Raw genomic sequence first — 21,044 nt, 5'->3', positions numbered from 1 at the left:
TTGGTTTTTTTTTCTCCACGACTGAGGTAGGTCAATTAAATTTCTTGAGACTAAAGTACCGGAAAAAAGGTACCGTTGGGTACCGGTATCGATTCACAGGTACCGGTACCGTATCGGTTCAAATGTGAAAGGTACCCATCCCTAGTGTGAAGTACATTAAAGGACGATAAACAACGTTAAAGAACGTTAATTCTAAGTTGAATTGTCTTATTTAAAGTGTAGAACAGCGGTAAACAGCCCGTGATCTCCTGGATCTCCTTTAGACACCGCAATACTTCCACCCATTGTGCATTGTGCTGAATGTCCATTTAAGTGATGCTGACTTTTGGGAAGAATCTTGTGCTGGTGCTCCTACAATCGTCAGTAGGCCAGTAGGTAGCACCAGTGCTGCTAGTTAGTCTGGAACCCTGGCCTTGCATGGCAGCCTTTGTCGTCGGTGTGTGAGTGAATGGGTGAATGTGAGGTAGGGCTGGGCGATATAACGATAACGATAAATATCGCGATATATTTGAATAATCGATATCGAATATCGAAATTAAAAAAAAATCGAAAAATCGTGTTTTTTTTTTTTTTTTTTTTTACCTGCAACAGGGCAGTTTTAAAAACAGAGACAGTGGACAGACTTGTCTTTCTTGCCTGCAACTTAAAGTAATGGCTTTGCTTGTCCAAATGACAATACTGACCAAATTCAGATTTATTTTTCTCTTGTCCATTTATTTTGTTTGCTTTCTAATTTAAAATACATTTTGAAACCGTCTGTACACAGTAGGCTATGTGTGCTAGCAGAACTAGACTCCAGTCACGAGTCACAGTGCACATGTGCGGTGGTTTGTCCACCAAAAAAGCGCCAAAAGATCGAAAATAAACGAGCAGAGCCAGAACTGTTCAACTCCCCTGGTTCCACAGCCAGCAGAGAAGCCGGTTTACTTTAGCTTTTAAACCAGCTGCAGCCTGAGAAATGGAGTGTGAGGGGATGTAACACTAAAGATGGCGGCAATGACAAAGAATTGCTGCAAAATAATTTTTTTATACTTATAACAATTCGATAATTATCGATATCGAGAAATAAAATAAAATTATCATATCGTTATCGCGATATGATTTTTTTCCATATCGCCCAGCCCTAGGTGAATGTGAGGCATAAGTCGCTGACACGCTTCGTAAAATGTGCTATATAAATGCATCCGCTTGCATACATTCCCCCTCCAGAATCACTCTAATCATTGCTAGAGCGATCCATTCTTCCCGAATGGAGCTATTGGAAGTGAAAACCTGCACAATACCTGGTGAAATTATGGCGCTCGTGTATTTTATTTATATTGCAAAAAAAGTTGCATTGTTAACTCATTGGCTGCCAGCTATTAGCCTTGTCCTGTGGTAGCTACTGCCACACTGTAAACAATGTGAGTTAGTCACCTTGTTTGTAGAGCTAAATCTATATTCTATATTATAGCCATGGATCAGAGCATGTGAGCGGATCGGCGCGGGCGAGAAATCCGCTCTTCGCTCTAGACGGCTTGTTCTAATCGCTCATGTTGACCCCGCCCCCAAGTCGCTCTCCGCTCGCTCACCGCTCACCTTCATTTACGAATTAAGCGCTCCCCGCTCCACAGCTCGCTCGGCAGAATTTTTTATTTTTTTGGAGCATGATGTAAATGAGCTTGATTTGACCAAACTACAACAGTCTGGGCCCCTTAACAATTGTTTGTATTGAGCCGTATTGTAATTGTACCCATTCTGCAATGTTAAATAACGTAATATCCATTCAACTAGCTCTACTAAGCGATGGTAGCTAGCCTAGCCACAATGCTATGGTCGCTGCCATTCACGTTAGCATGTAAGCTAACAACAACAACAATGGTGGAATATACTTTGGTCTAGCAGGATGTGAGTGATGGTTCACCCTTCTCATTGGTTGAAAATGGCCTCCATGTTTGTACATCGCCACCTGTTGCTTTGGCATTGTACTACATGTATATTACATCAGTGTTAAACCACTGTGAGCGGCCCGGAGCGGATTGGAGCGGAGGAGAACTCTCGCTCCGGAAGTCGCGCCGACCCATTTTAAAACCCACTCCGCCGCTCACTTCAAAACGACCCGCTCCGCTCCCCGCGCTGCTCACATGCTCTGCCATGGATACAATACTATAGTCATTTGACATTGAGTTTCTTCCGGTCAAGATGCAAAAAAGAGAAAAATTTTCCATTATACGTTCCTGTGTTATACCGTGGTGAATATAAGTATGGTTTTAGAGCGGTCTAGGGTAATTCATGAAATGCTTAGTTATGGCAGTATACATCGATTGTAGACTTTGCCGTTTCTTGCCTGAACCCGCTATTGTTCCGAAATCAAATCTAGATCATAGCTATTATGTTCCATCATGAATGCATGAAAGGGGGCGGGGGGGTCGTTTCTGATTATTTGATTGTCAGTAATGGCATTCGCATTGAACGAGGGCTGTCTTAAATACTTTGAAGCTTTGAAGCTTCGTTCAATGGCACAAGCTTCGAACATAAAAAAAAAATCGAAGTTTAAAAAAAATAAAAATAAAATAAAATAAAAAATATATAAATTTTTTTATTAATTTTTTTGCCTCCAAAATCTTGCGCCTCCATTCCAATGAAACGAAAGTAAGCGGCGCCTCGACTCCACCTCTCTACAACAAGCACGTGGAGATTATCTGTGTTGAAAACAACAAGGACATGTGCAGCAGACATGTCGACGAAGAAGTCATCAGACGTGTGGTTAAACTTTAAAATATGCAAAGACAATGCCCAAAAAGCAGAGTGCCAGATATGCTAGAAGAAAATGGCATATCACAACTCTACAAAAACTTTGTCAAATCACCTAAAAAACGTAAGTATCGTTGTACACGACGGCGACGCCACACAAAACATTAATGAGGCCATGCCTATGCTGCTATGACTAATGTGTTACCAAGTTGGCTAATTTAATTGTAATCATCTGCTTTTGTAGGTGCATTGTCTGATATAATTATAAATTATAAATTAAATATAATATAATTGTTTGCTTGATAGACGAAGGTTGCAACATAATTATGTAATGTCATGTCGTTGGCTGTGAGAGCAGCCCCACTGCACCCAGGCAGCGCAGCCGAGTGAAACCTTGTTGGCTGCGTCACAGTCACGAAAGGCGCTACTTAATTAATTAATCCAATCCACTTTATTTATAGAGCACATTTAAAAACAACAAAGTTTACCAAAGTGCTGTACAAGTCCCACAACATAAGATAAAAAAAAATAAAAAATATTATAATATTTTTTTTTTAAAGCTTCGAATTAAAATCGAATCTCGGCCCCGAAGCTTCGATTGCCAAAAAAAGCTTTGAAGGTCAGCCCTACATTGAACACAAAACGGTTATCAGCCCGATCGGTGTGAAAGCATTGCAGGATCAAGCAAAAATGTATGTCAAATCGCCCTTACCTGTGGCCGGGAGTAATCCAAAAAGAATATCTGCTATATGCAATGTCCATTTGCTCGACGGCATAATTCACCACAACATATGGATCAGAGATATTTGACGAGCTTCGATGGAACCGGGACAACCGCTCGCCTCGCCCAACAAGGGAAAATGAAACCCGAGACCTGGGGCCGTCCCACAGAGAAAGATACATGGGTAGAAAGGGTGCTCGACACCGCCGTCTAGCGTGATGCGGCCGGTATTGCACTTTTACATTGGCATGAGGATTCCCCATGTTAACCCTGAGTCAGTGGGCCTGTAATGAATAGAAATATCGAATAAAAGAAATAACCATCAAATAACGAGTATACTCGTTGTTGGCGTTCAACGATTGGCGGCCAATAACGAGTATAATCGTCATTGGCAGTGAATGAGTTAACTAGTTACGGTTTCATATATTGGTTGCTGTACTGTATATTTCCTCAGGTGGTTTGTATATTTAGAATTTAATATTTTATTGGTGTGCTTCTCCATGCATCTATAGGTCTCGCACCAAGCAGAGCATAGAACGCTGGTATTCTGACGAGACGACCCGTCCTCCTTTTATAGTTTCCTTGCTTTCAACGAGTGAATTTGTAACTGCTGTGGATAAATGTATGCATAAAAAAAACATTTTAAATTAATTAAAACCTTTTATTATAACTTAGTTTTAATACACTGTGCTGGTGAAGCAATTTTGTGTTCATGACATATTTATAAAGTTTAGTATAAATGCAAATTCTAATTAAAATACCCCTAACACTCCCTTCCTCTGCACCAGCTGCGTGTTAAAAAGTTTGTCGGTGCTAATAGAATGTCTTAACATTATGTTCACTATTTAGGCTGCACATAATTGTATCGTGTAACAATACAACTACGTGCAGCCTAGGTAATCATGCATGCATTGAAGGGAACCTGTTAATGTCAGAAGGAATGCATTGAAGTGCACCTTTTTTATTTTATTTTTTCTTTTTTCGATTTTTCTCCCATCCCACTGTTAGTCGTTATGCCAATTCCCAACCCCCTTCCTGGTTGTTGCGCACTTTCCCCTACTGTTGGTCCGAGAGGCCGGAGACTGTCACATGCTTTCCTCCGACGCATGTGCAGCCAGCCGGCGGCCAGCCTGGCCGCGCAGATTCTCACCGGGAGAGTGTAACGTGTGGGAGGTCGCACTACCTCTCACCAGATCCTACCTTCGCTGAGCAGGCGCCCCGACCGAACTGTAGGGGTCGCTGTCCACAACGCCCAGGACCCACCCACGGCTCCCCTCCCCCCTAACTCAGCCAAACGAGTTAGTATAGCGATCAGCCCGGGCCAAGGCAATGCTGACTCTCCGGGAGTCGAGACCGCAGCCTCTTGCATTGGTGACGAGCACAATCTCCGCTACGCCACCTGACCGCCCCGAAGTGCACCTCTTAATGTCCGAATTAATGCATTGAAGTGAACCTCTTAATGTCCGAATTAATGCATTGAAGTGAACCTCTTAATGTCCGAATTAATGCATTGAAGTGAACCTCTTAATGTCCGAATTAATGCATTGAAGTGAACCTCTTAATGTCCGAATTAATGCATTGAAGTGAACCTCTTAATGTTCGAATTAATGCATTGAAGTGAACCTCTTAATGTCCGAATTAATGCATTGAAGTGAACCTCTTAATGTCCGAATTAATGCATTGACGTGCACCTCTTAATGTCCGAATTAATGCATTGAAGTGAACCTCTTAATGTCCGAATTAATGCATTGAAGTGAACCTCTTAATGCCAGAATTAATGCATTGAAGTGAACCTCTTAATGTCCGAATGAATGCATTGAAGTGAACCTTTTAATGCCAGAATGAATGCATTGAAGTGAACCTTTAATGCCAGAATGAATACTTTGCATCTATGACACTCTTATGTCCTTGTTTTCCCACATCCACCAGCCACCAACTCGGGTTATGATTTCAGGTCCACTTGATGTTAAAAGTTCTTTGCCTTGTTGTTTATTTCTCTGAAGGGACCCAGAGATTTGGCGCCTGGCCTGTTTCAGAGTGTGGGGAAGGAACTCTACCAAACTGCTCCACTTCAACTCCTGGAGGGACATGTTTCTGGAGAGGCCACGCGTGCATTTTGATGGTAATGACGACGCGTTGTAAGAAATCTGAAGTCGGTAACACCGCTTTCTTTTAGGGATGCTCGATATTGGCTTTTTTACCGATACCGATATTCCGATATTGTCCAACTCTTAATTTCCGATACCGATATCAACCGATATCAACCGATACCGATATATGCAGGGTTTCCCATCCCAAAAAACGGAATAATTTCAGGTAACTAATAATTTCACTGGATATATATATAAAAAATATTGTTATTGTTTTTAATTTTTTTTAAACCGATACAGATATTTTCCGATATCACATTTTACTGCCGATATCGGCCGATAATATCGGTCGGCCGATAATATCGGACATCCCTACTTTCTTTTGTAGTAAGCATACAGTAGATGCATTTGATAATTTCCTTGTTTTGAAAGGTCTGGTAAGTGCATTAAAACAGCTGGAAAATAGTGGTAAATGATTGCTGTTCAGCCCTGATCCACATACTGTAGGAATATTTGATATAGTTGTTGTATGCACTGTCATGTCACACATTGTGATGTTCGCACCTGCGAGCCCGTCGCCCGTCAGTGGAATTAGCCGCTTTGTGATTGGTGCAGATCCCGATGATTAGTCTCTACAACTCTTGAGCAGAGGGGAAATACGCCTCCTGAGTAGATCACGTTACAGTTGACGTCGCGACCAACAAGAGTGACACTTTCGGCCCACATGAGGTGTGGATGTTTGCTGCGAGAGTAATGGTTATATACGTCCGCGTTTAGCTTGTGACATCATGGAATGCGGTGACACTGAATGCGGTGTGTGTGTGGCCTTGAGGCGTGTCATACCCGAGCATGTCTTGCAATCTCTTTGCGTTTTTTTTCTTCTAGTGTGACAAACGCATAGTGCGCCCCCTGTCTGTCGGGGGCACAAACGCATAGTGCCTGTCCCCTGTCTCCCGGCCGACACACGGCTAGAGTTATGATGCTATGATAACTATGGATGCACCGAATATTCGGCAACCGAATATTTTCGGCCGAAAATGGTTAAAAAGGCATTTTCGGCTTTTGGGGTTTTAGCACCGAAAATGCACGTGTCATATAACGATGACAATCTTTTAATAATAATAATAATAATAACTTTATTTGTATAGCACTTTTCATACAGAGGTTGCAGTTCAAAGTGCTTCACAACAGTAAAAAATACAGGCATAAGCGAGCATAAAAAGATAGACAGGTAGAATCACAGTGTTTCACATTAGGATCTAGCATCCCAATAGGCTCTCCGCTTACAGTTTTCAGTAACACAAATAGTAAAAATAGTTTAAAATGATTCAGTTTAAAAATAGTAAAATAAAAATAAAATAAAATAAAATAAAAATTATAAAATAGAACGGACATAAAAAATACAGGCATGAGCGAGCATAGCAAGATATGGCAAGTGACAACAATGCATAAAGTTTACAGACAATCCATGCTGATTGATCTGCCATAAGCAAGTGAAAGTTTACAGACAATCCATGCTGATTGATCTGCCATAAGCAAGTGAAAGTTTACAGACAATCCATGCTGATTGATCTGCCATAAGCAAGTGAAGATTACAGTCTGTTCTAACAAACCAAACTGCCATGTATTAAAGTTTACAGACAATCCATGCTGATTGATCTGCCATAAGCATAAGATTACAGTCTGTTCTAACAAACCAAACTGCCATGTATTAAAGTTTACAGACAATCCATGCTGATTGATCTGCCATAAGCATAGTGTTTCACATTAGGATCTAGCATCCTAATAGGCTCTCTATTCAGTAATTAAAAAGTGCAATAACCGACGGACATAAAAAATACAGGCATGAGCGAGCATAGCAAATAATAAGAATAGTTTAAAATGATTCAGTTTAAAAATAGTCATCAGTAAGAGGTAAAAAGTGCAATAACCGACACATGAATTTGATAGGCAGTGTAAAAGAGTAGGCAGGGTAAGAATAAATACAAGTTGTGTCAGGATATCCCTGATGTTTCCTCTTGCCACTAGGTGGTAGCAGATATCTATCAGTGAAATGCCTGAGCAAAGAGATAGGTTTTAAGCTGTCTTTTAAAGATGTCTAGCGAGTTGGCTTCCCTGATGTTTTGGCACCTTCTTGTTTTTTTGCAGGTGTCTACGTCAGCAAGATGTCATACAATCGCCAGGGAGAGGAATCCCTGGACGGATTCTACAGGGCTTGGCACCAGGTTGAATATTACAGGTAGATGGTTTGACTGTTGTTCTCCGTGTGATATGTGGAGAGCAGGGTGGGGGAGGGGGCTTGGGCCAAAACCGCCCCTTAATTTAACGGAACGCAGTATAATAACTACAGCTCAGTGAAATTATGCAAATGTTCATATATTTTTATCAATGTCTTTGCATTATGCCTTTCTAGAAACTGTCGATCACTCACTAAGGCGTTTATGTGTATCATTTTCATCAATTCACTGATCGTATTTATTACTTCCTGGAATCATAATGACATCACACATCTTAACTGCTGCTCGCATGCTCACCTCCACCCGCCGCTCCGACCACATCACCCCCATCCTCCACGATCTCCACTGGCTCTCCATCATATACAGGATTCAGTTCAAAATTCTACTCATCACCTTCAAAGCCCTCAACAACCTGGCCCCCTCCTACCTCTCTGACCTCCTTCCCCACCACACACCTACCCTCAACAACCTGGCCCCCTCCTGCCTCTCTGACCTCCTTCCCCACCACACACCTACCCGCTGCCTCAGGTCCGCAGATGCTAACCTTTAACCCATCAGGACTAAACTCCGGGCCTGGGGCGACAGGGCCTTCGCTGCATATTTCATCAACCGAGTCTACCGTTGGAAATTCAGCCACTCCAGGCGCTCAGAAAAAGAAAAGAAAAAAGCGCCCCCTATCGTCTCCCAGATGGTAATTCACCCTTTTGGATTGAACTCAATGAAAATGAATGAGAAAAAAAAATCCCTGACTCCACATTTTACTTCTCACTCACGCAGCCGGGGTCGGTGAATCAATAAAAGGATTGATTTTTTCGAATGGCGATCAGGAATTGGAATAATCCATTTGTATACCATCTGATCTCCGGTAAGGAATCTGTGTTACCAGTCTTAGGATAATCAGACTCGTTTTCACGGAGATATAAGCTTTTATGTGATTATGTGATATGGCTGATTGACTGTGCGAGCGGTCAGGAAATAGGAGAATCGATTTTCAGCTCGCGGCCAGAGCGTGCATGCGTACACATATACTATCGATAATCTAGCGTTTATTTGAAAACGATTCATAAATAGGCTGAAAAATGGCAACATTCTAGAATATTCCAGTAAAGGGCGATTATCATAGAATGTCTTCATTTTTCCATGAAAACAAGTGCTTTTCAAAATGCTAGAAAACGGAAATGAAGCGATAAAAAAACAATGCTACGACAATGTTGACTGGAAAATGAGTCTTTGATAAGCGACGGGCAGATTAGACACATAGCCATAATTTAAAACATAGATTAGGCGATATTAACGTTAACATTGAAGTGGTGCTGGGCATTCAAGGAGGTAAAAAGGAATTAAGCTTGGGCAGTGAAAGTGTTAACACTCCAACCAACACTCATAATGACATCACACATCTTAACTCGTTAACACTCCAACCAACACTCATAATTAGGGATGTCCGATATTATCGGCCGACCGATATTATCGGCCGATATCGGCAGTAAAATGTGATATCGGAAAATATCGGTATCTGTTTAAAAAAAAAAAAAAAAAACAATAACGATATTTGTTATATATATCCAGTGAAATTATTAGTTACCTGACATTTTTTTTTTTTTTTTTTTTGGACGGGGAAACCCTGCATATATCGGTATCGGTTAATATCGGTATCGGAAATTAAGAGTTGGACAATATCGGAATATCGGTATCGGTAAAAAAGCCAATATCGAGCATCCCTACTCATAATGACATCACACATCTTAACTCGTTAACACTCCAACCAACACTCATAATGACATCACACATCTTAACTCGTTAACACTCCAACCAACACTCATAATGACATCACACATCTTAACTCGTTAACACTCCAACCAACACTCATAATGACATCACACATCTTAACTCGTTAACACTCCAACCAACACTCATAATGACATCACACATCTTAACTCGTTAACACTCCAACCAACACTCATAATGACATCACATATCTTAACTCGTTAACACTCCAACCAACACTCATAATGACATCACACATCTTAACTCGTTAACACTCCAACCAACACTCATAATGACATCACACATCTTAACTCGTTAACACTCCAACCAACACTCATAATGACATCACACATCTTAACTCGTTAACACTCCAACCAACACTCATAATGACATCACATATCTTAACTCGTTAACACTCCAACCAACACTCATAATGACATCACATATCTTAACTCGTTAACACTCCAACCAACACTCATAATGACATCACACATCTTAACTCGTTAACACTCCAACCAACACTCATAATGACATCACACATCTTAACTCATTAACCCTTTTTTAGGTGGAGTGTTCAGATTCAGAATCAGATTATTATATTTTCACAGCTTTTAAAAATGTACATACATTCAGAAAAACGTGAGATGCTTGTTTTTTCCAGCTCCTCAACCGTAGTAGATTTGTAAACATATATTCTATCTATACAAACTATACAATACGAGGTATATATATATAAAAACAGCAGGTTTCTTTTGGTAAAAAACAGCCGATAAATAATAATATACCGTAATTCCTCTAATAGTAACCGGGTCTCAAATACAAGCCGGGTCTCTATTAATGGCCGGGTGCGCTCTTGAGCTAAGCAATTATAAGCCGGCCTCCTAATACAAGCCGCCAAGCCGGGTTACTAATATACTGAGCTGCATACTGAGCTAGTTACTTGATTTCACTTTGAAAACGTTGAAATGACCAGTGACCACCTGTAATTGCACTGTTTACTATTTCATACAGTACTTGGTTTCAATAAATGAACCCAGTACATTTTACTGGGTTCAAACTGACACAAAATGTTGATTTATTCATTATGATCCGTTTGAAAATTTGAAATATAGGCCTCCCTCTTATACAGGCCTCCTCCTAATACAAGCCTGGTACCCGCTACAGTTGAAACAAATACAAGCCGGGGTTACTATTAGAGGAATTACGGTATATATTTTTTTATTATTTTACAGTACAAGTAGCAGCAGAGTCTGTGCACTTAAGGTGCTTGTGTGTGTTTGCTCATGTGATGATTCAGAGTCTTATCTGTAAAATCAGGTTTCAGGTCAGTGATCATTGAGTCTCTAACGCTCAGCAGTGTCTCTGTCGTAGCTAAGCATAACTGTCAAACAAAAAAATACCAAGTGCGCACAAAACAGTACAAATAGCAAAAAGGACTACCGTAGGTCTAATGAGGAGTTAGAGAAATGTGCAACCTTCTCTTCTGGCACTCACTCTCAATGTTCCCATTTCAAAGTTTGCCAAATGCCCCTAAAATTGGGATTACAGATACAACATGCCCCCCCCCCCCCCCCCCCCCCCAAAAGGAATAATCAACAGCAAAGTTGTGAATCTTATTTGACATCAACAGAGTTTCATAATGTTCCCGTTGTGTTTAGTGTCAGAATGCCCCTGTCCCAGTTTCCTACGCCAGTAAAGTGCAGATGAGGAGTACATGTTATTTTTAGAAAATGAGAATCTCCACTCACTGGATTAAAGCCCCAACTTTTATCTATATACAGCATGCGGTGTGCTGACGTCCTTCTTCTCCACTGTCCCCTGAGATGTTTCTATTGGGAGGTTGACCTAACCAGCTTGCGTGTTGTGTCTCGTCCTCGTCTCAGGTACCTCCGGTTCTTCCCTGATGGCCAAGCCATGATGCTGACCACGCCCGAGACTCCCCTGGTGGTCGTCAACCGTCTACGCAGCAAGAACACCAGGTGTGCTTTTTGAACATTCGCTGCTACGCGGAAACCTCTCCGCCGGGATTTACAACGTCCCCTGGATTTATAGGCAATGAGAACTCGGAAAGATTAACAGGGCTGCTGTGCTCGACTAAAAGGAACGAATGCAATCTCTTAGAATCTATAGTGCTTATTAACGAAGTGGTGAACGTTGTTCTTATGCCAGCGGTGTGCTCATCGTTTCCCAGGAAATAACTTATTCGGCAGAGAGAAAAAAAACGTGTAATTGACAAAAATGCCCCTGAAACGAGTAAATTAATGAAATGCAAGGAGCAAGCTGCCCTGAGCGCCTGGCCTGAATGTGAACTTCTGCATATTAAATAAATCAACTAAAACTGGAGTTCTGGAGTACAAACAAAGATGCTCCAGTAAATGAAGGGGGGATGGAGCAGTGTCTGTCTCCTACGTGGGGGGGACTTTTACACAGGCACCATCGTTGACACAGAGATTGCAGAACAACAACTCTCAAACAAACAACAATAAAAAGACATCAATCTAGTGTCAGAATGTTTAGAACACCTTCAACATGTAAGATATGCTCTAATATTAACTTGGTTTCTATGGTAAACGGAAAGAAAAACCCTACATGTCATTGGGGTTAGGGTTGGCCTATCGCAAAGAGTAGGGGGTTCCCCAACGTTCCTGGCCAAATTCCCAATCAGGTCTCTGACATCAAGGCCACCTAATCATCCCTTCCCCTTAATTGGCTGCTATCAATCCCTGTCTCCTGAGCCGTTCAGCCATTGTGTAGCCCACCCCTCCTCCCTCTACCACCACCGGTCCCAGCCAAGCAAAGTCCCTTCACCCTAGCAGCTAGGAAGGATGACAGATGATAGGGTGAACGAGTGTAACAGGGCTGTGACCCAGTTTGTTGTCAAAGACCTGCACCCCTTCTCCACAGTGGAGTCCAAGGGCTTTAGGTAACAACTAATCATTCAGTGTATATAGTTTTTTTTTTATCTTACATTTGTTGTTTATTATAAAAAGTCTATAATTCAGACACATTTAAAACATTGTTGCTGAAGAAATAATATTTATTTATTATATTTATTTATAATTTATTTATAAAGTTATATAAAAGAACATTGCTGCTGCTGTTGCTGAAGAAATAATATTTATTTATAAAGTTATAAATAATAAAGCAATGTCGATAAAGTACCGAACCGTTAAGCAGTATCGATAAGAGTAGTAGTATCGATAAAATCCTAACGATGCCCATCCCTAGGTAGAACACACATATTTTGAATGCCTTCGGCAGACTTCAAATGAGCCATTTTAATCTAGATTAACTCCAGGATTGCAGATAGATTAATCTAGATAAAAAATTATTATCTATGCCCACCTCTAGTTTAAAGTGAGTGTGTGCAAGTGGATGTGTGTGCAATGAATATAGAATGGGTGAGTTATAGGGGTGGAACGGTTCACAAAATCTACGGTTCGGTTCGTATCACGGTTTTGGTATCACGGTTTTCGGTTCTGTTCGATATACAGTACGTTGTTTTTAATTTTTTTTTAAATGTAACACTCCAAAAATACCATACATCAGCATAAGATATATAGCCTAAAAATAATCCAACTTTTCAGTTATTCTCAAGGACGTAGTCATGCAAAAACTGAAAGAATGAGGCAGTTTGACATCAGGCATATTATTTTGACAGTGACGGTTAGAGCTAGGAGAGAGAGGGGAGGCATTGCTGATTTAAACATACTTCTCATTTATTTGGTAAAAAAAAAGTTTACCTTTAATAATGTTTGGCACACAAAGACCGAACTGACTGAAAAATATAGGCAACATTTGTCAAAGTATTAACTTAGTGCAAACAAACAAAATAATTAAACCTTTTCTATTTTTGTGGCCACATTATAGACAGAGGCAACATAAAGTATGCATATGCTCAACCAGCATTAGACTTTCAAAAAGGAAAAGTCACTGTTATTTAAAATAAATAAATCATGTGTACTAAATATATATTTACTTTTTAATTGCATGAAACTAGGGGTGCACGATATAGATTTTTTGACCCCGATAACTTTCTGCTCCTCAAGGCCGATACCGATAACCGATATTTATTGTATTATAATTTTTTTTTTTTATGTATATTCCTGTAGTTTTGACCTAACCAGATGTATCATGACATGAGCGTTACTACTATGAACAAAACAAAGCCAAGACAACAGTTTTGACTGATAAAGTGACCATATTTATTTTTCCAAATAAATATAATTTGAATCAGAAAATTCACAATCCGTCAATAACTTATAATACATCCAACCTAACAAGTCACATGCAACATCACCACCGCTACGATGGTGTGTTAAAAGCCTACGACGACCCTCGAGCAGCTAAAGCTGCTGTGAATCCAAAGCCAGCTACAAAGGAACCCACAGCGCTTGTACCTATTGACGAGGCGTTTGCTAGATTAAAGAAGTTTGACAGAAATGACCCAAGGGCTCAAGCCGCTAGCTTTTAAGCAGTGCTTGGTGGTGCAAATTAACCTGGCTACTACGGAGCAAAAAGTGACTGCGTATTCAACCGAGGGTTGCATCACAGTCATGAAAGGGGCTAGATTTGCAGCAGCTTTAGCTGCTCGCGCGTCGTCGTAGGCTTTTAACACACCATCGTAGCGGTGGTGATGTTGCAGGTGACTTGTTAGGTTGGATGTATTATAAGTTGTTGCCCTTTTCCCTCCTCGTGGAACTTCTGCATTTGTTACAAATAGCAAGCGAACTTTTTTCCTCTGAAACTATTCCCACACTACTGACGCCATCTTTGTTTACATCCGCGCTGCTTGAAACTTACGTGGCTACGTCACAGCCAAGAAAGGGAGTGCTGGATTTGTGTAAAACGCCCTCTTCCTAAACCACACGCTATCAGTCGTACCACAGTACTGGCAAAACGGGAGGAGCCTACAGTAAAAACAAACGCCCTTCATCCCAATTCACCCACACCGCATTATTTTTTTACCAAAAAATATATTATATTATCGGAGCTATCAATAACGTTATCGGGTTTATCAGGATGACGTCATAATTGCTGATATCGGCCCGATAATTAACGGCCCGATAATTATCGTGCATCCCTACATGAAACATTATGAAGTATTCTCTTATCCCGCTTTTCACTGCATGGTACCTAATCGACTCGACTCGCTTTTGCTTTTTGAGTGTCTTATGCCGTATCTGAAGTGACGTCACACGAGGAAGTAAATAGTCAACACTGCGTTGGAAGGAGAAGCCCTGATGATATAATATAAAAACCAACAGCCAATAAATGTGAAGTTATCTTTGAACCTCTGTTGTCAAGCCTTGTCAATATACCCCCCCTTCCCCACAATGGAACTGGTGTCGTGGAGTCACTTCGCTGTGCGCTTTTCCACGGTTAACTTGTGGCTAACGCTAGTTAGCTTGTGGCTAGCGCTAGTTAGCTTGCGGCTAAAGTAACGTTAGCCTAGCTTGCGGCTAACGTTATAACCGAACAATACACACATGCCCAGAACCGTGGAGGTCGTATCGAACGGTGTACGGTTCGAATGCGTACCGTTCCACCCCTAGTGAGTTAGTGTTGCATAGAGTCATTGTCGAGCATCCTGATGGCCTGGCGATAGAAGCTCCTTCTGAGTCTCTCTGTACTGGCCATGAGACTCCGGTAGCGCTTGCCTGACCACAGCAGTGCAAAGAGGTAGTTTTTTGGGTGGCTACTGGTTAGAGTCTTTGATTATTCTCTCACTATGTGGCTCTTTTTTCCTCTCACTCCGGTGTAGAGCAGTGACTTTGTTGCATCCAGTGTGGATGTGTTGGATAATTATTTGGCAATTATGTTAATGATGTTTCTGTTCAACATTGGGAATTTCCTTGTTGCTGACGTGACTACGAGACGAGAGTAAATATTATCGTCATATCTAGATGTTATGCACTGAAATGACAAACTAGCTTTGGTTATGGATTTTACCCTATCTGAATATGAGTACAGAGGTTGTTTAGCTTAAATACTTAAGGGTGAAGGTCACTGAAGGAGTTGCTTTTGCCTACGGTAACTGACTGGGGCGATTCATTAATGTATTGATGCTGCTCGCATACGCTTTGAGGGGTGCAATTCTCGCACGTCAATGTCTAATCCATCTATCATAGACAAAACTAAATCTGTAATGCGCAGTTTAAACGATGCTGTGCGAATATTCATTGATTTAGCTCGTCCACTGATCAGTAATAGCCGTTCCCCACACAGACTACTGACCTCTGCACTCCCAACCCGCCTGGTCAAACTGAAAGGTCCCTCATTTTGGATTTAAATGCAGTATGCGATTATTACTGCTACTACTACAATTACTACTGCTACGCTACTACTACAATTACTACTGCTACTACTACAATTACTACTGCTACTACTACAATTACTACTGCTACTACTACAATCAATCCGGCTAAATCCGGCTGCCCTTGGGGGGAAGGACGACGGGATGGGTCAAGTGCAGAGACTCAATCGCATCGGCGACTCAACAATTGCATGTGTGTGTGTTCCTGTGTGTGTGCCGCCCATTGCATGTGTGTCACTGCATGCCAAATAAAGACTTCTCCAAAGTCCTGCATTATTATATTATTATTATTATTATTATTATTATTACTACTTCAACTACTACTGCTTGGCAGAGGAATACAACTGCGAAGCAGTATTTCTGTTTTGTTTTTTACCAACATGGGGAAAATTACTTAGTTAACACATTCTGCGCCATGCAGTATGCCCATCGTGTACCACTCTCTGCCACCGCTGTAAGCCTATGGAGTCGCTCACCTTCTTTGCAGGGCTATAACTTTTTAAATATTATAGCTATATCGACATTACTATGGCCCATTCGACATCGGGTATCTATCGTTCAGGATGTGGGAACGTTATATTTTTCCATTCATACATTGGCGTGTTAGTACCGTCGTGAATATAAGTATGTTTTTGGAGTGTATAGCAGTAATTCCTAGAACGAGTTTACTCGTTGTTGGCGCTATTCGATTGGCGGGCAATAACTCGTCTTTGGCACAAGATGTGTTAATGACTGTCTGCACACTTTGTGCGATATGTGTGAACTCCTTCTGTGTGTACTCTTTCCTTACTGTATCAATCAAGTTCTCAGTCACCCTACCAGAGTCTCTTCTGATTTATTTAGGACTACTCTTAAGTCAGCTCACCGTTTGTTAACAAGGTCCATGTCTTTGGAATGACTTGCCTGACCACCTGAAAAAATACACATTTATACATTTGACTAAAAAAAATTATAAAAAAAAAAATATTTAGTCAGTATGAAAATCAAATGTGATCTGAATAGTGAGATATTTTCATTTTTTTCTCTCTTTCTTTTATTCTTTATTCTTTATTATTATTATTATTATTATTATTATTATTATTATTATTATTATTATTATTATTATTATTATTATTATTATTATTATTATTATTATTATTATAAAAGAATTGTCTTGTATAATGGTATAAATGATTATTTGTGTAAATTAGGTTGTACGCCGACCATTAAGTAAATACTTGTTTAGGTAACTATAAGATTTATTCTTCTTCCTGCTCCTTTTGTCCATGGAATGATATTTATGATAGTGTAATGAAGAAACTCTGATTGTATGATTCCATGTGGCAAATAAATACTCTGAACTCTGAACTACATAAACAAAAAGGACTAAAAAAAGCAAAGCCTATGTAACCAACTTCTAACTCTTTTTATTAAATATTTTTTGTTATATCTATATTTTCTTCTATTATTGTTATTGTAAAGGGGAGGTTCTCTACACATGTCCAGTCACTGTCTTAACTATTTTAATTGTAAATATATATTGTGTGTGTGTGCAAAGGAATACACAAAAGTTTATTATTTAGTAAACTAACGTGTGAATTTGTTTCCCCTCACAGGTTGGATTCTCTCTTGCTCGGCCACTACCGTCTGTCTCAGGACACGGACAATCAAACCAAAGTTTTTGTTGTCGTCTGCAAGAGAAAGGAAGAGGTGAGTTATGACTATGAGTTTGAAGAAAAGCACGGGATGTCATTTTAATAACGAGGTTTTCACACTTTTTGTAAGTTAAATTGTAGCTTTGTTTCAAGTGACATGGTATATAGTACCGTCACCAGACAAAGTCCTCCTGGATGTCTGATGGTGGCTTTTAACCCTTGCAGTGTCAATCACGTGTTAACACGTTTCTGGGTCGTTTTTTCCTTTTTTTTCTTCTCTATTTGAATACCCTATTCAATGTCAGGGAGCTCTATGTTGCCTGTAAAATGCATACTGGGGCTCCATACTGGCCGCATCCTACCAGGCGGCGGTATCGAGCACCCTTTGAAACATTGTGTCTTGGGCTGTGCATCGATTATATGGGTGCGGGGGCGGACTTTTTCTTTGTCGGGCAAGTGAAGTGGTTGTCCCGATCGGATTGAGAAGAATTGAGTACTCCCCGATCCGTGTTTTGTGATGGATTATGTTGGCGACACGATGGGACATAATTACGAGGAATGGCGATCCGATAATTGGAATATTCTTTTTGGGGCACATCCTAGTCGAGGTAAGGGCTATATGATAGCAATCTTGCGTTGATCCGAGCATGCCTTCATTGTGATCCGAAAGTGTTACTGTAACGGTACTCCACAACGTATGCCATTGGCATCAAAAAACGACCCCCCCCCCCCACCCTTTCATGCATGCATGATGGAACATAATACCTATCATATGCATTTGATTTTTTTTATTATTGTAGCGTGTGTAGGGACGAAATGCCAATGCATTTAGTATAATACATGTTGCGTGCTATTACCAGCCTCCCAGGAATGACCCCAGACCGCTCTAAAACCATACTTATATTCACCACGGTATAAAACGGGAACATATGGATGGAAAAATTATTTCTTTTTTGCATCTTGACCGGAAGAAACTCTGTGTCAAATGACCATAGTATTGTATCCATAGCTATACTATAGAATATAGTTATAGCTCTACAAACAAGGTGAAGGACTCCATTCGTTTTAATGCTGGCACTGAATAGATGGGCCCCGGAAACAACGTGGCACCCAAAGTGTTAAGTAACGGCCACTTTCCCACAAGGTCAGGAGGTCTGGTGCGATACATCTATCTGATAATAACCAATCGTATCGAAGTTCTGTCCGCTCTGGTGTCCCGCCCACCACTCAGCAAGTCGACAGTATGAGTGAAGTATCTGCAGACCAATCGATCACTTTGCTCAGATTTACAGTGCAAAGCCATAGGGTCAAATGGGTCTAAAAATCCATTTGTGCTAGATTGACGTTCTATTGCTTGGTTGTATGGAAGGAAGTTGAAGTTTGCAAGACTAAAATTAAAAAAAAAAATCTAGACAGCATCACCACTGTAATATTCTCCACAAATACAAATGACTAAGCTTTTTATAATTTAATTATCTTCTCATACATTCGTCTAGTTCATAAAATAATTAATAATACTGCCCCTCCTCCATTGAAACATTTTGTCCTATCGTGTTGTGAGCTGAGAACAAGGGCTTCAAGGTCTACATCGAGAGGTGACTGCAAGGTCCCTCTAAGAAACTCTGCTTCTGCCCAATCTGCCTTCTCTTTCAAGGCCATCAAAGAGTGGAACAGGCTTCCTAGTGACATAAAAAATAATATAAACTATGATAACTTTTGCTCTGTCACGAAAAAATGGCTATTGAGTCACCAATGTTGCCAACACTAGGTGGTGCTGTCTGACTTCCTTGTGTATATGATTACACAAGAGACTCAGTCACTTTTACTTTGCACTTTTGAACTTGTCTTGTATCTTAAGTGTCAAGAATAGATCATTATGTTTGGCACTGTGCTGTGTGTATGTGCATGTTATGTTGCTTTTCCATGTGTATGTATTTTGCACTCTTTATGCTGTGTGTCCTGTGTATGTTGTCTGGCATTTTACGTGTATATATATTTATAGTTTGTATTTCATGTGTTTTGCATAGACTACAGATGGAAATTAGCTTCTGCTAAATCTGGTGCAAACATATTTTCATGTAACAATGATTAATGTAAATGCTGATTGTCTATAAATAAAGAAAAAAAAATTGGGGTTGTACCAACACTGACTAGGTGTGACGTTCTCATTCAGGCGCATTCCTCCAGTTCAGTTGTGACAAGATCCTCCCCCCCAGTGAACTAAGCCATTCAGAATTTAGCGTATCTGTGACGTGTAAGAATTCTGATCTGCATATACCTCAGCTCCTTCTGTGGTTGTAGCCACCGCTCACAATCAACAATGACCAAAACGGAGCGAGTGGAAATAATGCGGAAGCGGTTTCCCTGTCAGACACTTGCACTTCCCCAAAAGAGAGAAAAAGAGATAGAGAGGCTCATACGGAGCGATTTCTCCTCTGTCTCTCCTCCTGCATTTGACACACACTCGCGACTCGAAGCGCGCACACGTGTGCTCTCGGAGCGATCTCTCCTCTCTCTCCCTCTCCATCTCTCCTCTCTCTCTCCCTCTATCTCTGTCTCTCTCTCTATCTCTCTCTCTCTCTCTCCCCCCCCCCCCCAAAGTTATCTGCCAGTGCAGGTGGGTGTCACTCAAAGCGCATTGCGAGTATGGGGGCGGAGCCCAGCCAAAAAACAGCTTGGAATCTTGAAGTGCAGAAAGTGGTGCTCTCTACAGTACTCGATTAGAAATACAAAACAATGAATACAATTTTTTTTACTTACAGATGTGTTCCATAGACTCACAGGAATTGTGTAAAATGTCCCAAATAGTGAAAGAAATAGAAAAATAGTTCCCCCTTTTAATTTAAACAATTTTAAATTAAACAAACACACATTCCAGTTATTATTATGGCTTGTTTTTCTTTTAATTCTACTAAATATAAATCCAAAACGTGTAGTCTGTATAGATTCCCCGGCATCCCTCTCCTCCCATTTTGAAGCCACTTCCCCATTCCATTTCTATTCACACTCAACTCTTGTCATAATTCATTCTCTCGACCGACCGGTCGGTCACCTTTTACCTCTACTTTTTCATTCATGTGCGATATGTGTGAACTCCTTCTGTGTGTACTCTTTCCTTACTGTATCAATCAAGTTCTCAGTCACCCTACCAGAGTCTCTTCTGATTTATTTAGGACTACTCTTAAGTCAGCTCACCGTTTGTTAACAAGGTCCATGTCTTTGGAATAACTTGCCTGACCACCTGAAAAAATACACATATACATTTGACTAAAAAAAAATTATAAAAAAAAAAAAATTTAGTCAGTATGAAAATCAAATGTGATCTGAATAGTGGGATATTTTTATTTTTTTCTCTCTTTTATTCTTTATTCTTTATTATTATTATTATTATTATTATTATTATTATTATTATTATTATTATTATTATTATTATTATTATTATTATTATTATTATTATTATTATAATAAAAAAATTGTCTTGTTTAACTGTGGATTGTGTGTTTCTTGTATAATGGTATAAATGATTATTTGTGTAAATTAGGTTGT

At 40.2% G+C, this 21,044-nt stretch overlaps 1 protein-coding gene across 1 annotated transcript in view; it reads left to right on the top strand.

Moving 5' to 3' along the window:
- Positions 1 to 21,044, top strand: part of fbxo9 (F-box protein 9) — a 57,156-nt gene that overhangs the window by 32,448 nt on the left and 3,664 nt on the right. Inside the window, exons 8-11 of the mRNA XM_084321499.1 lie at positions 5,458 to 5,576; positions 7,693 to 7,783; positions 11,432 to 11,527; positions 17,460 to 17,553. Of these exons, the coding sequence (XP_084177625.1) occupies positions 5,458 to 5,576; positions 7,693 to 7,783; positions 11,432 to 11,527; positions 17,460 to 17,553 (400 nt within the window). The remainder of the gene's footprint in view (positions 1 to 5,457; positions 5,577 to 7,692; positions 7,784 to 11,431; positions 11,528 to 17,459; positions 17,554 to 21,044) is intronic.

The sequence above is a fragment of the Notolepis coatsorum genome (genome assembly GCF_963971535.1).
Source record: "Notolepis coatsorum genome assembly, chromosome: 9".
NCBI lineage: Eukaryota > Metazoa > Chordata > Actinopteri > Aulopiformes > Paralepididae > Notolepis > Notolepis coatsorum.
The sequence above is the reverse complement of the archived record's forward strand: the minus strand, read 5'-3'. Positions and strand labels throughout refer to the sequence as shown.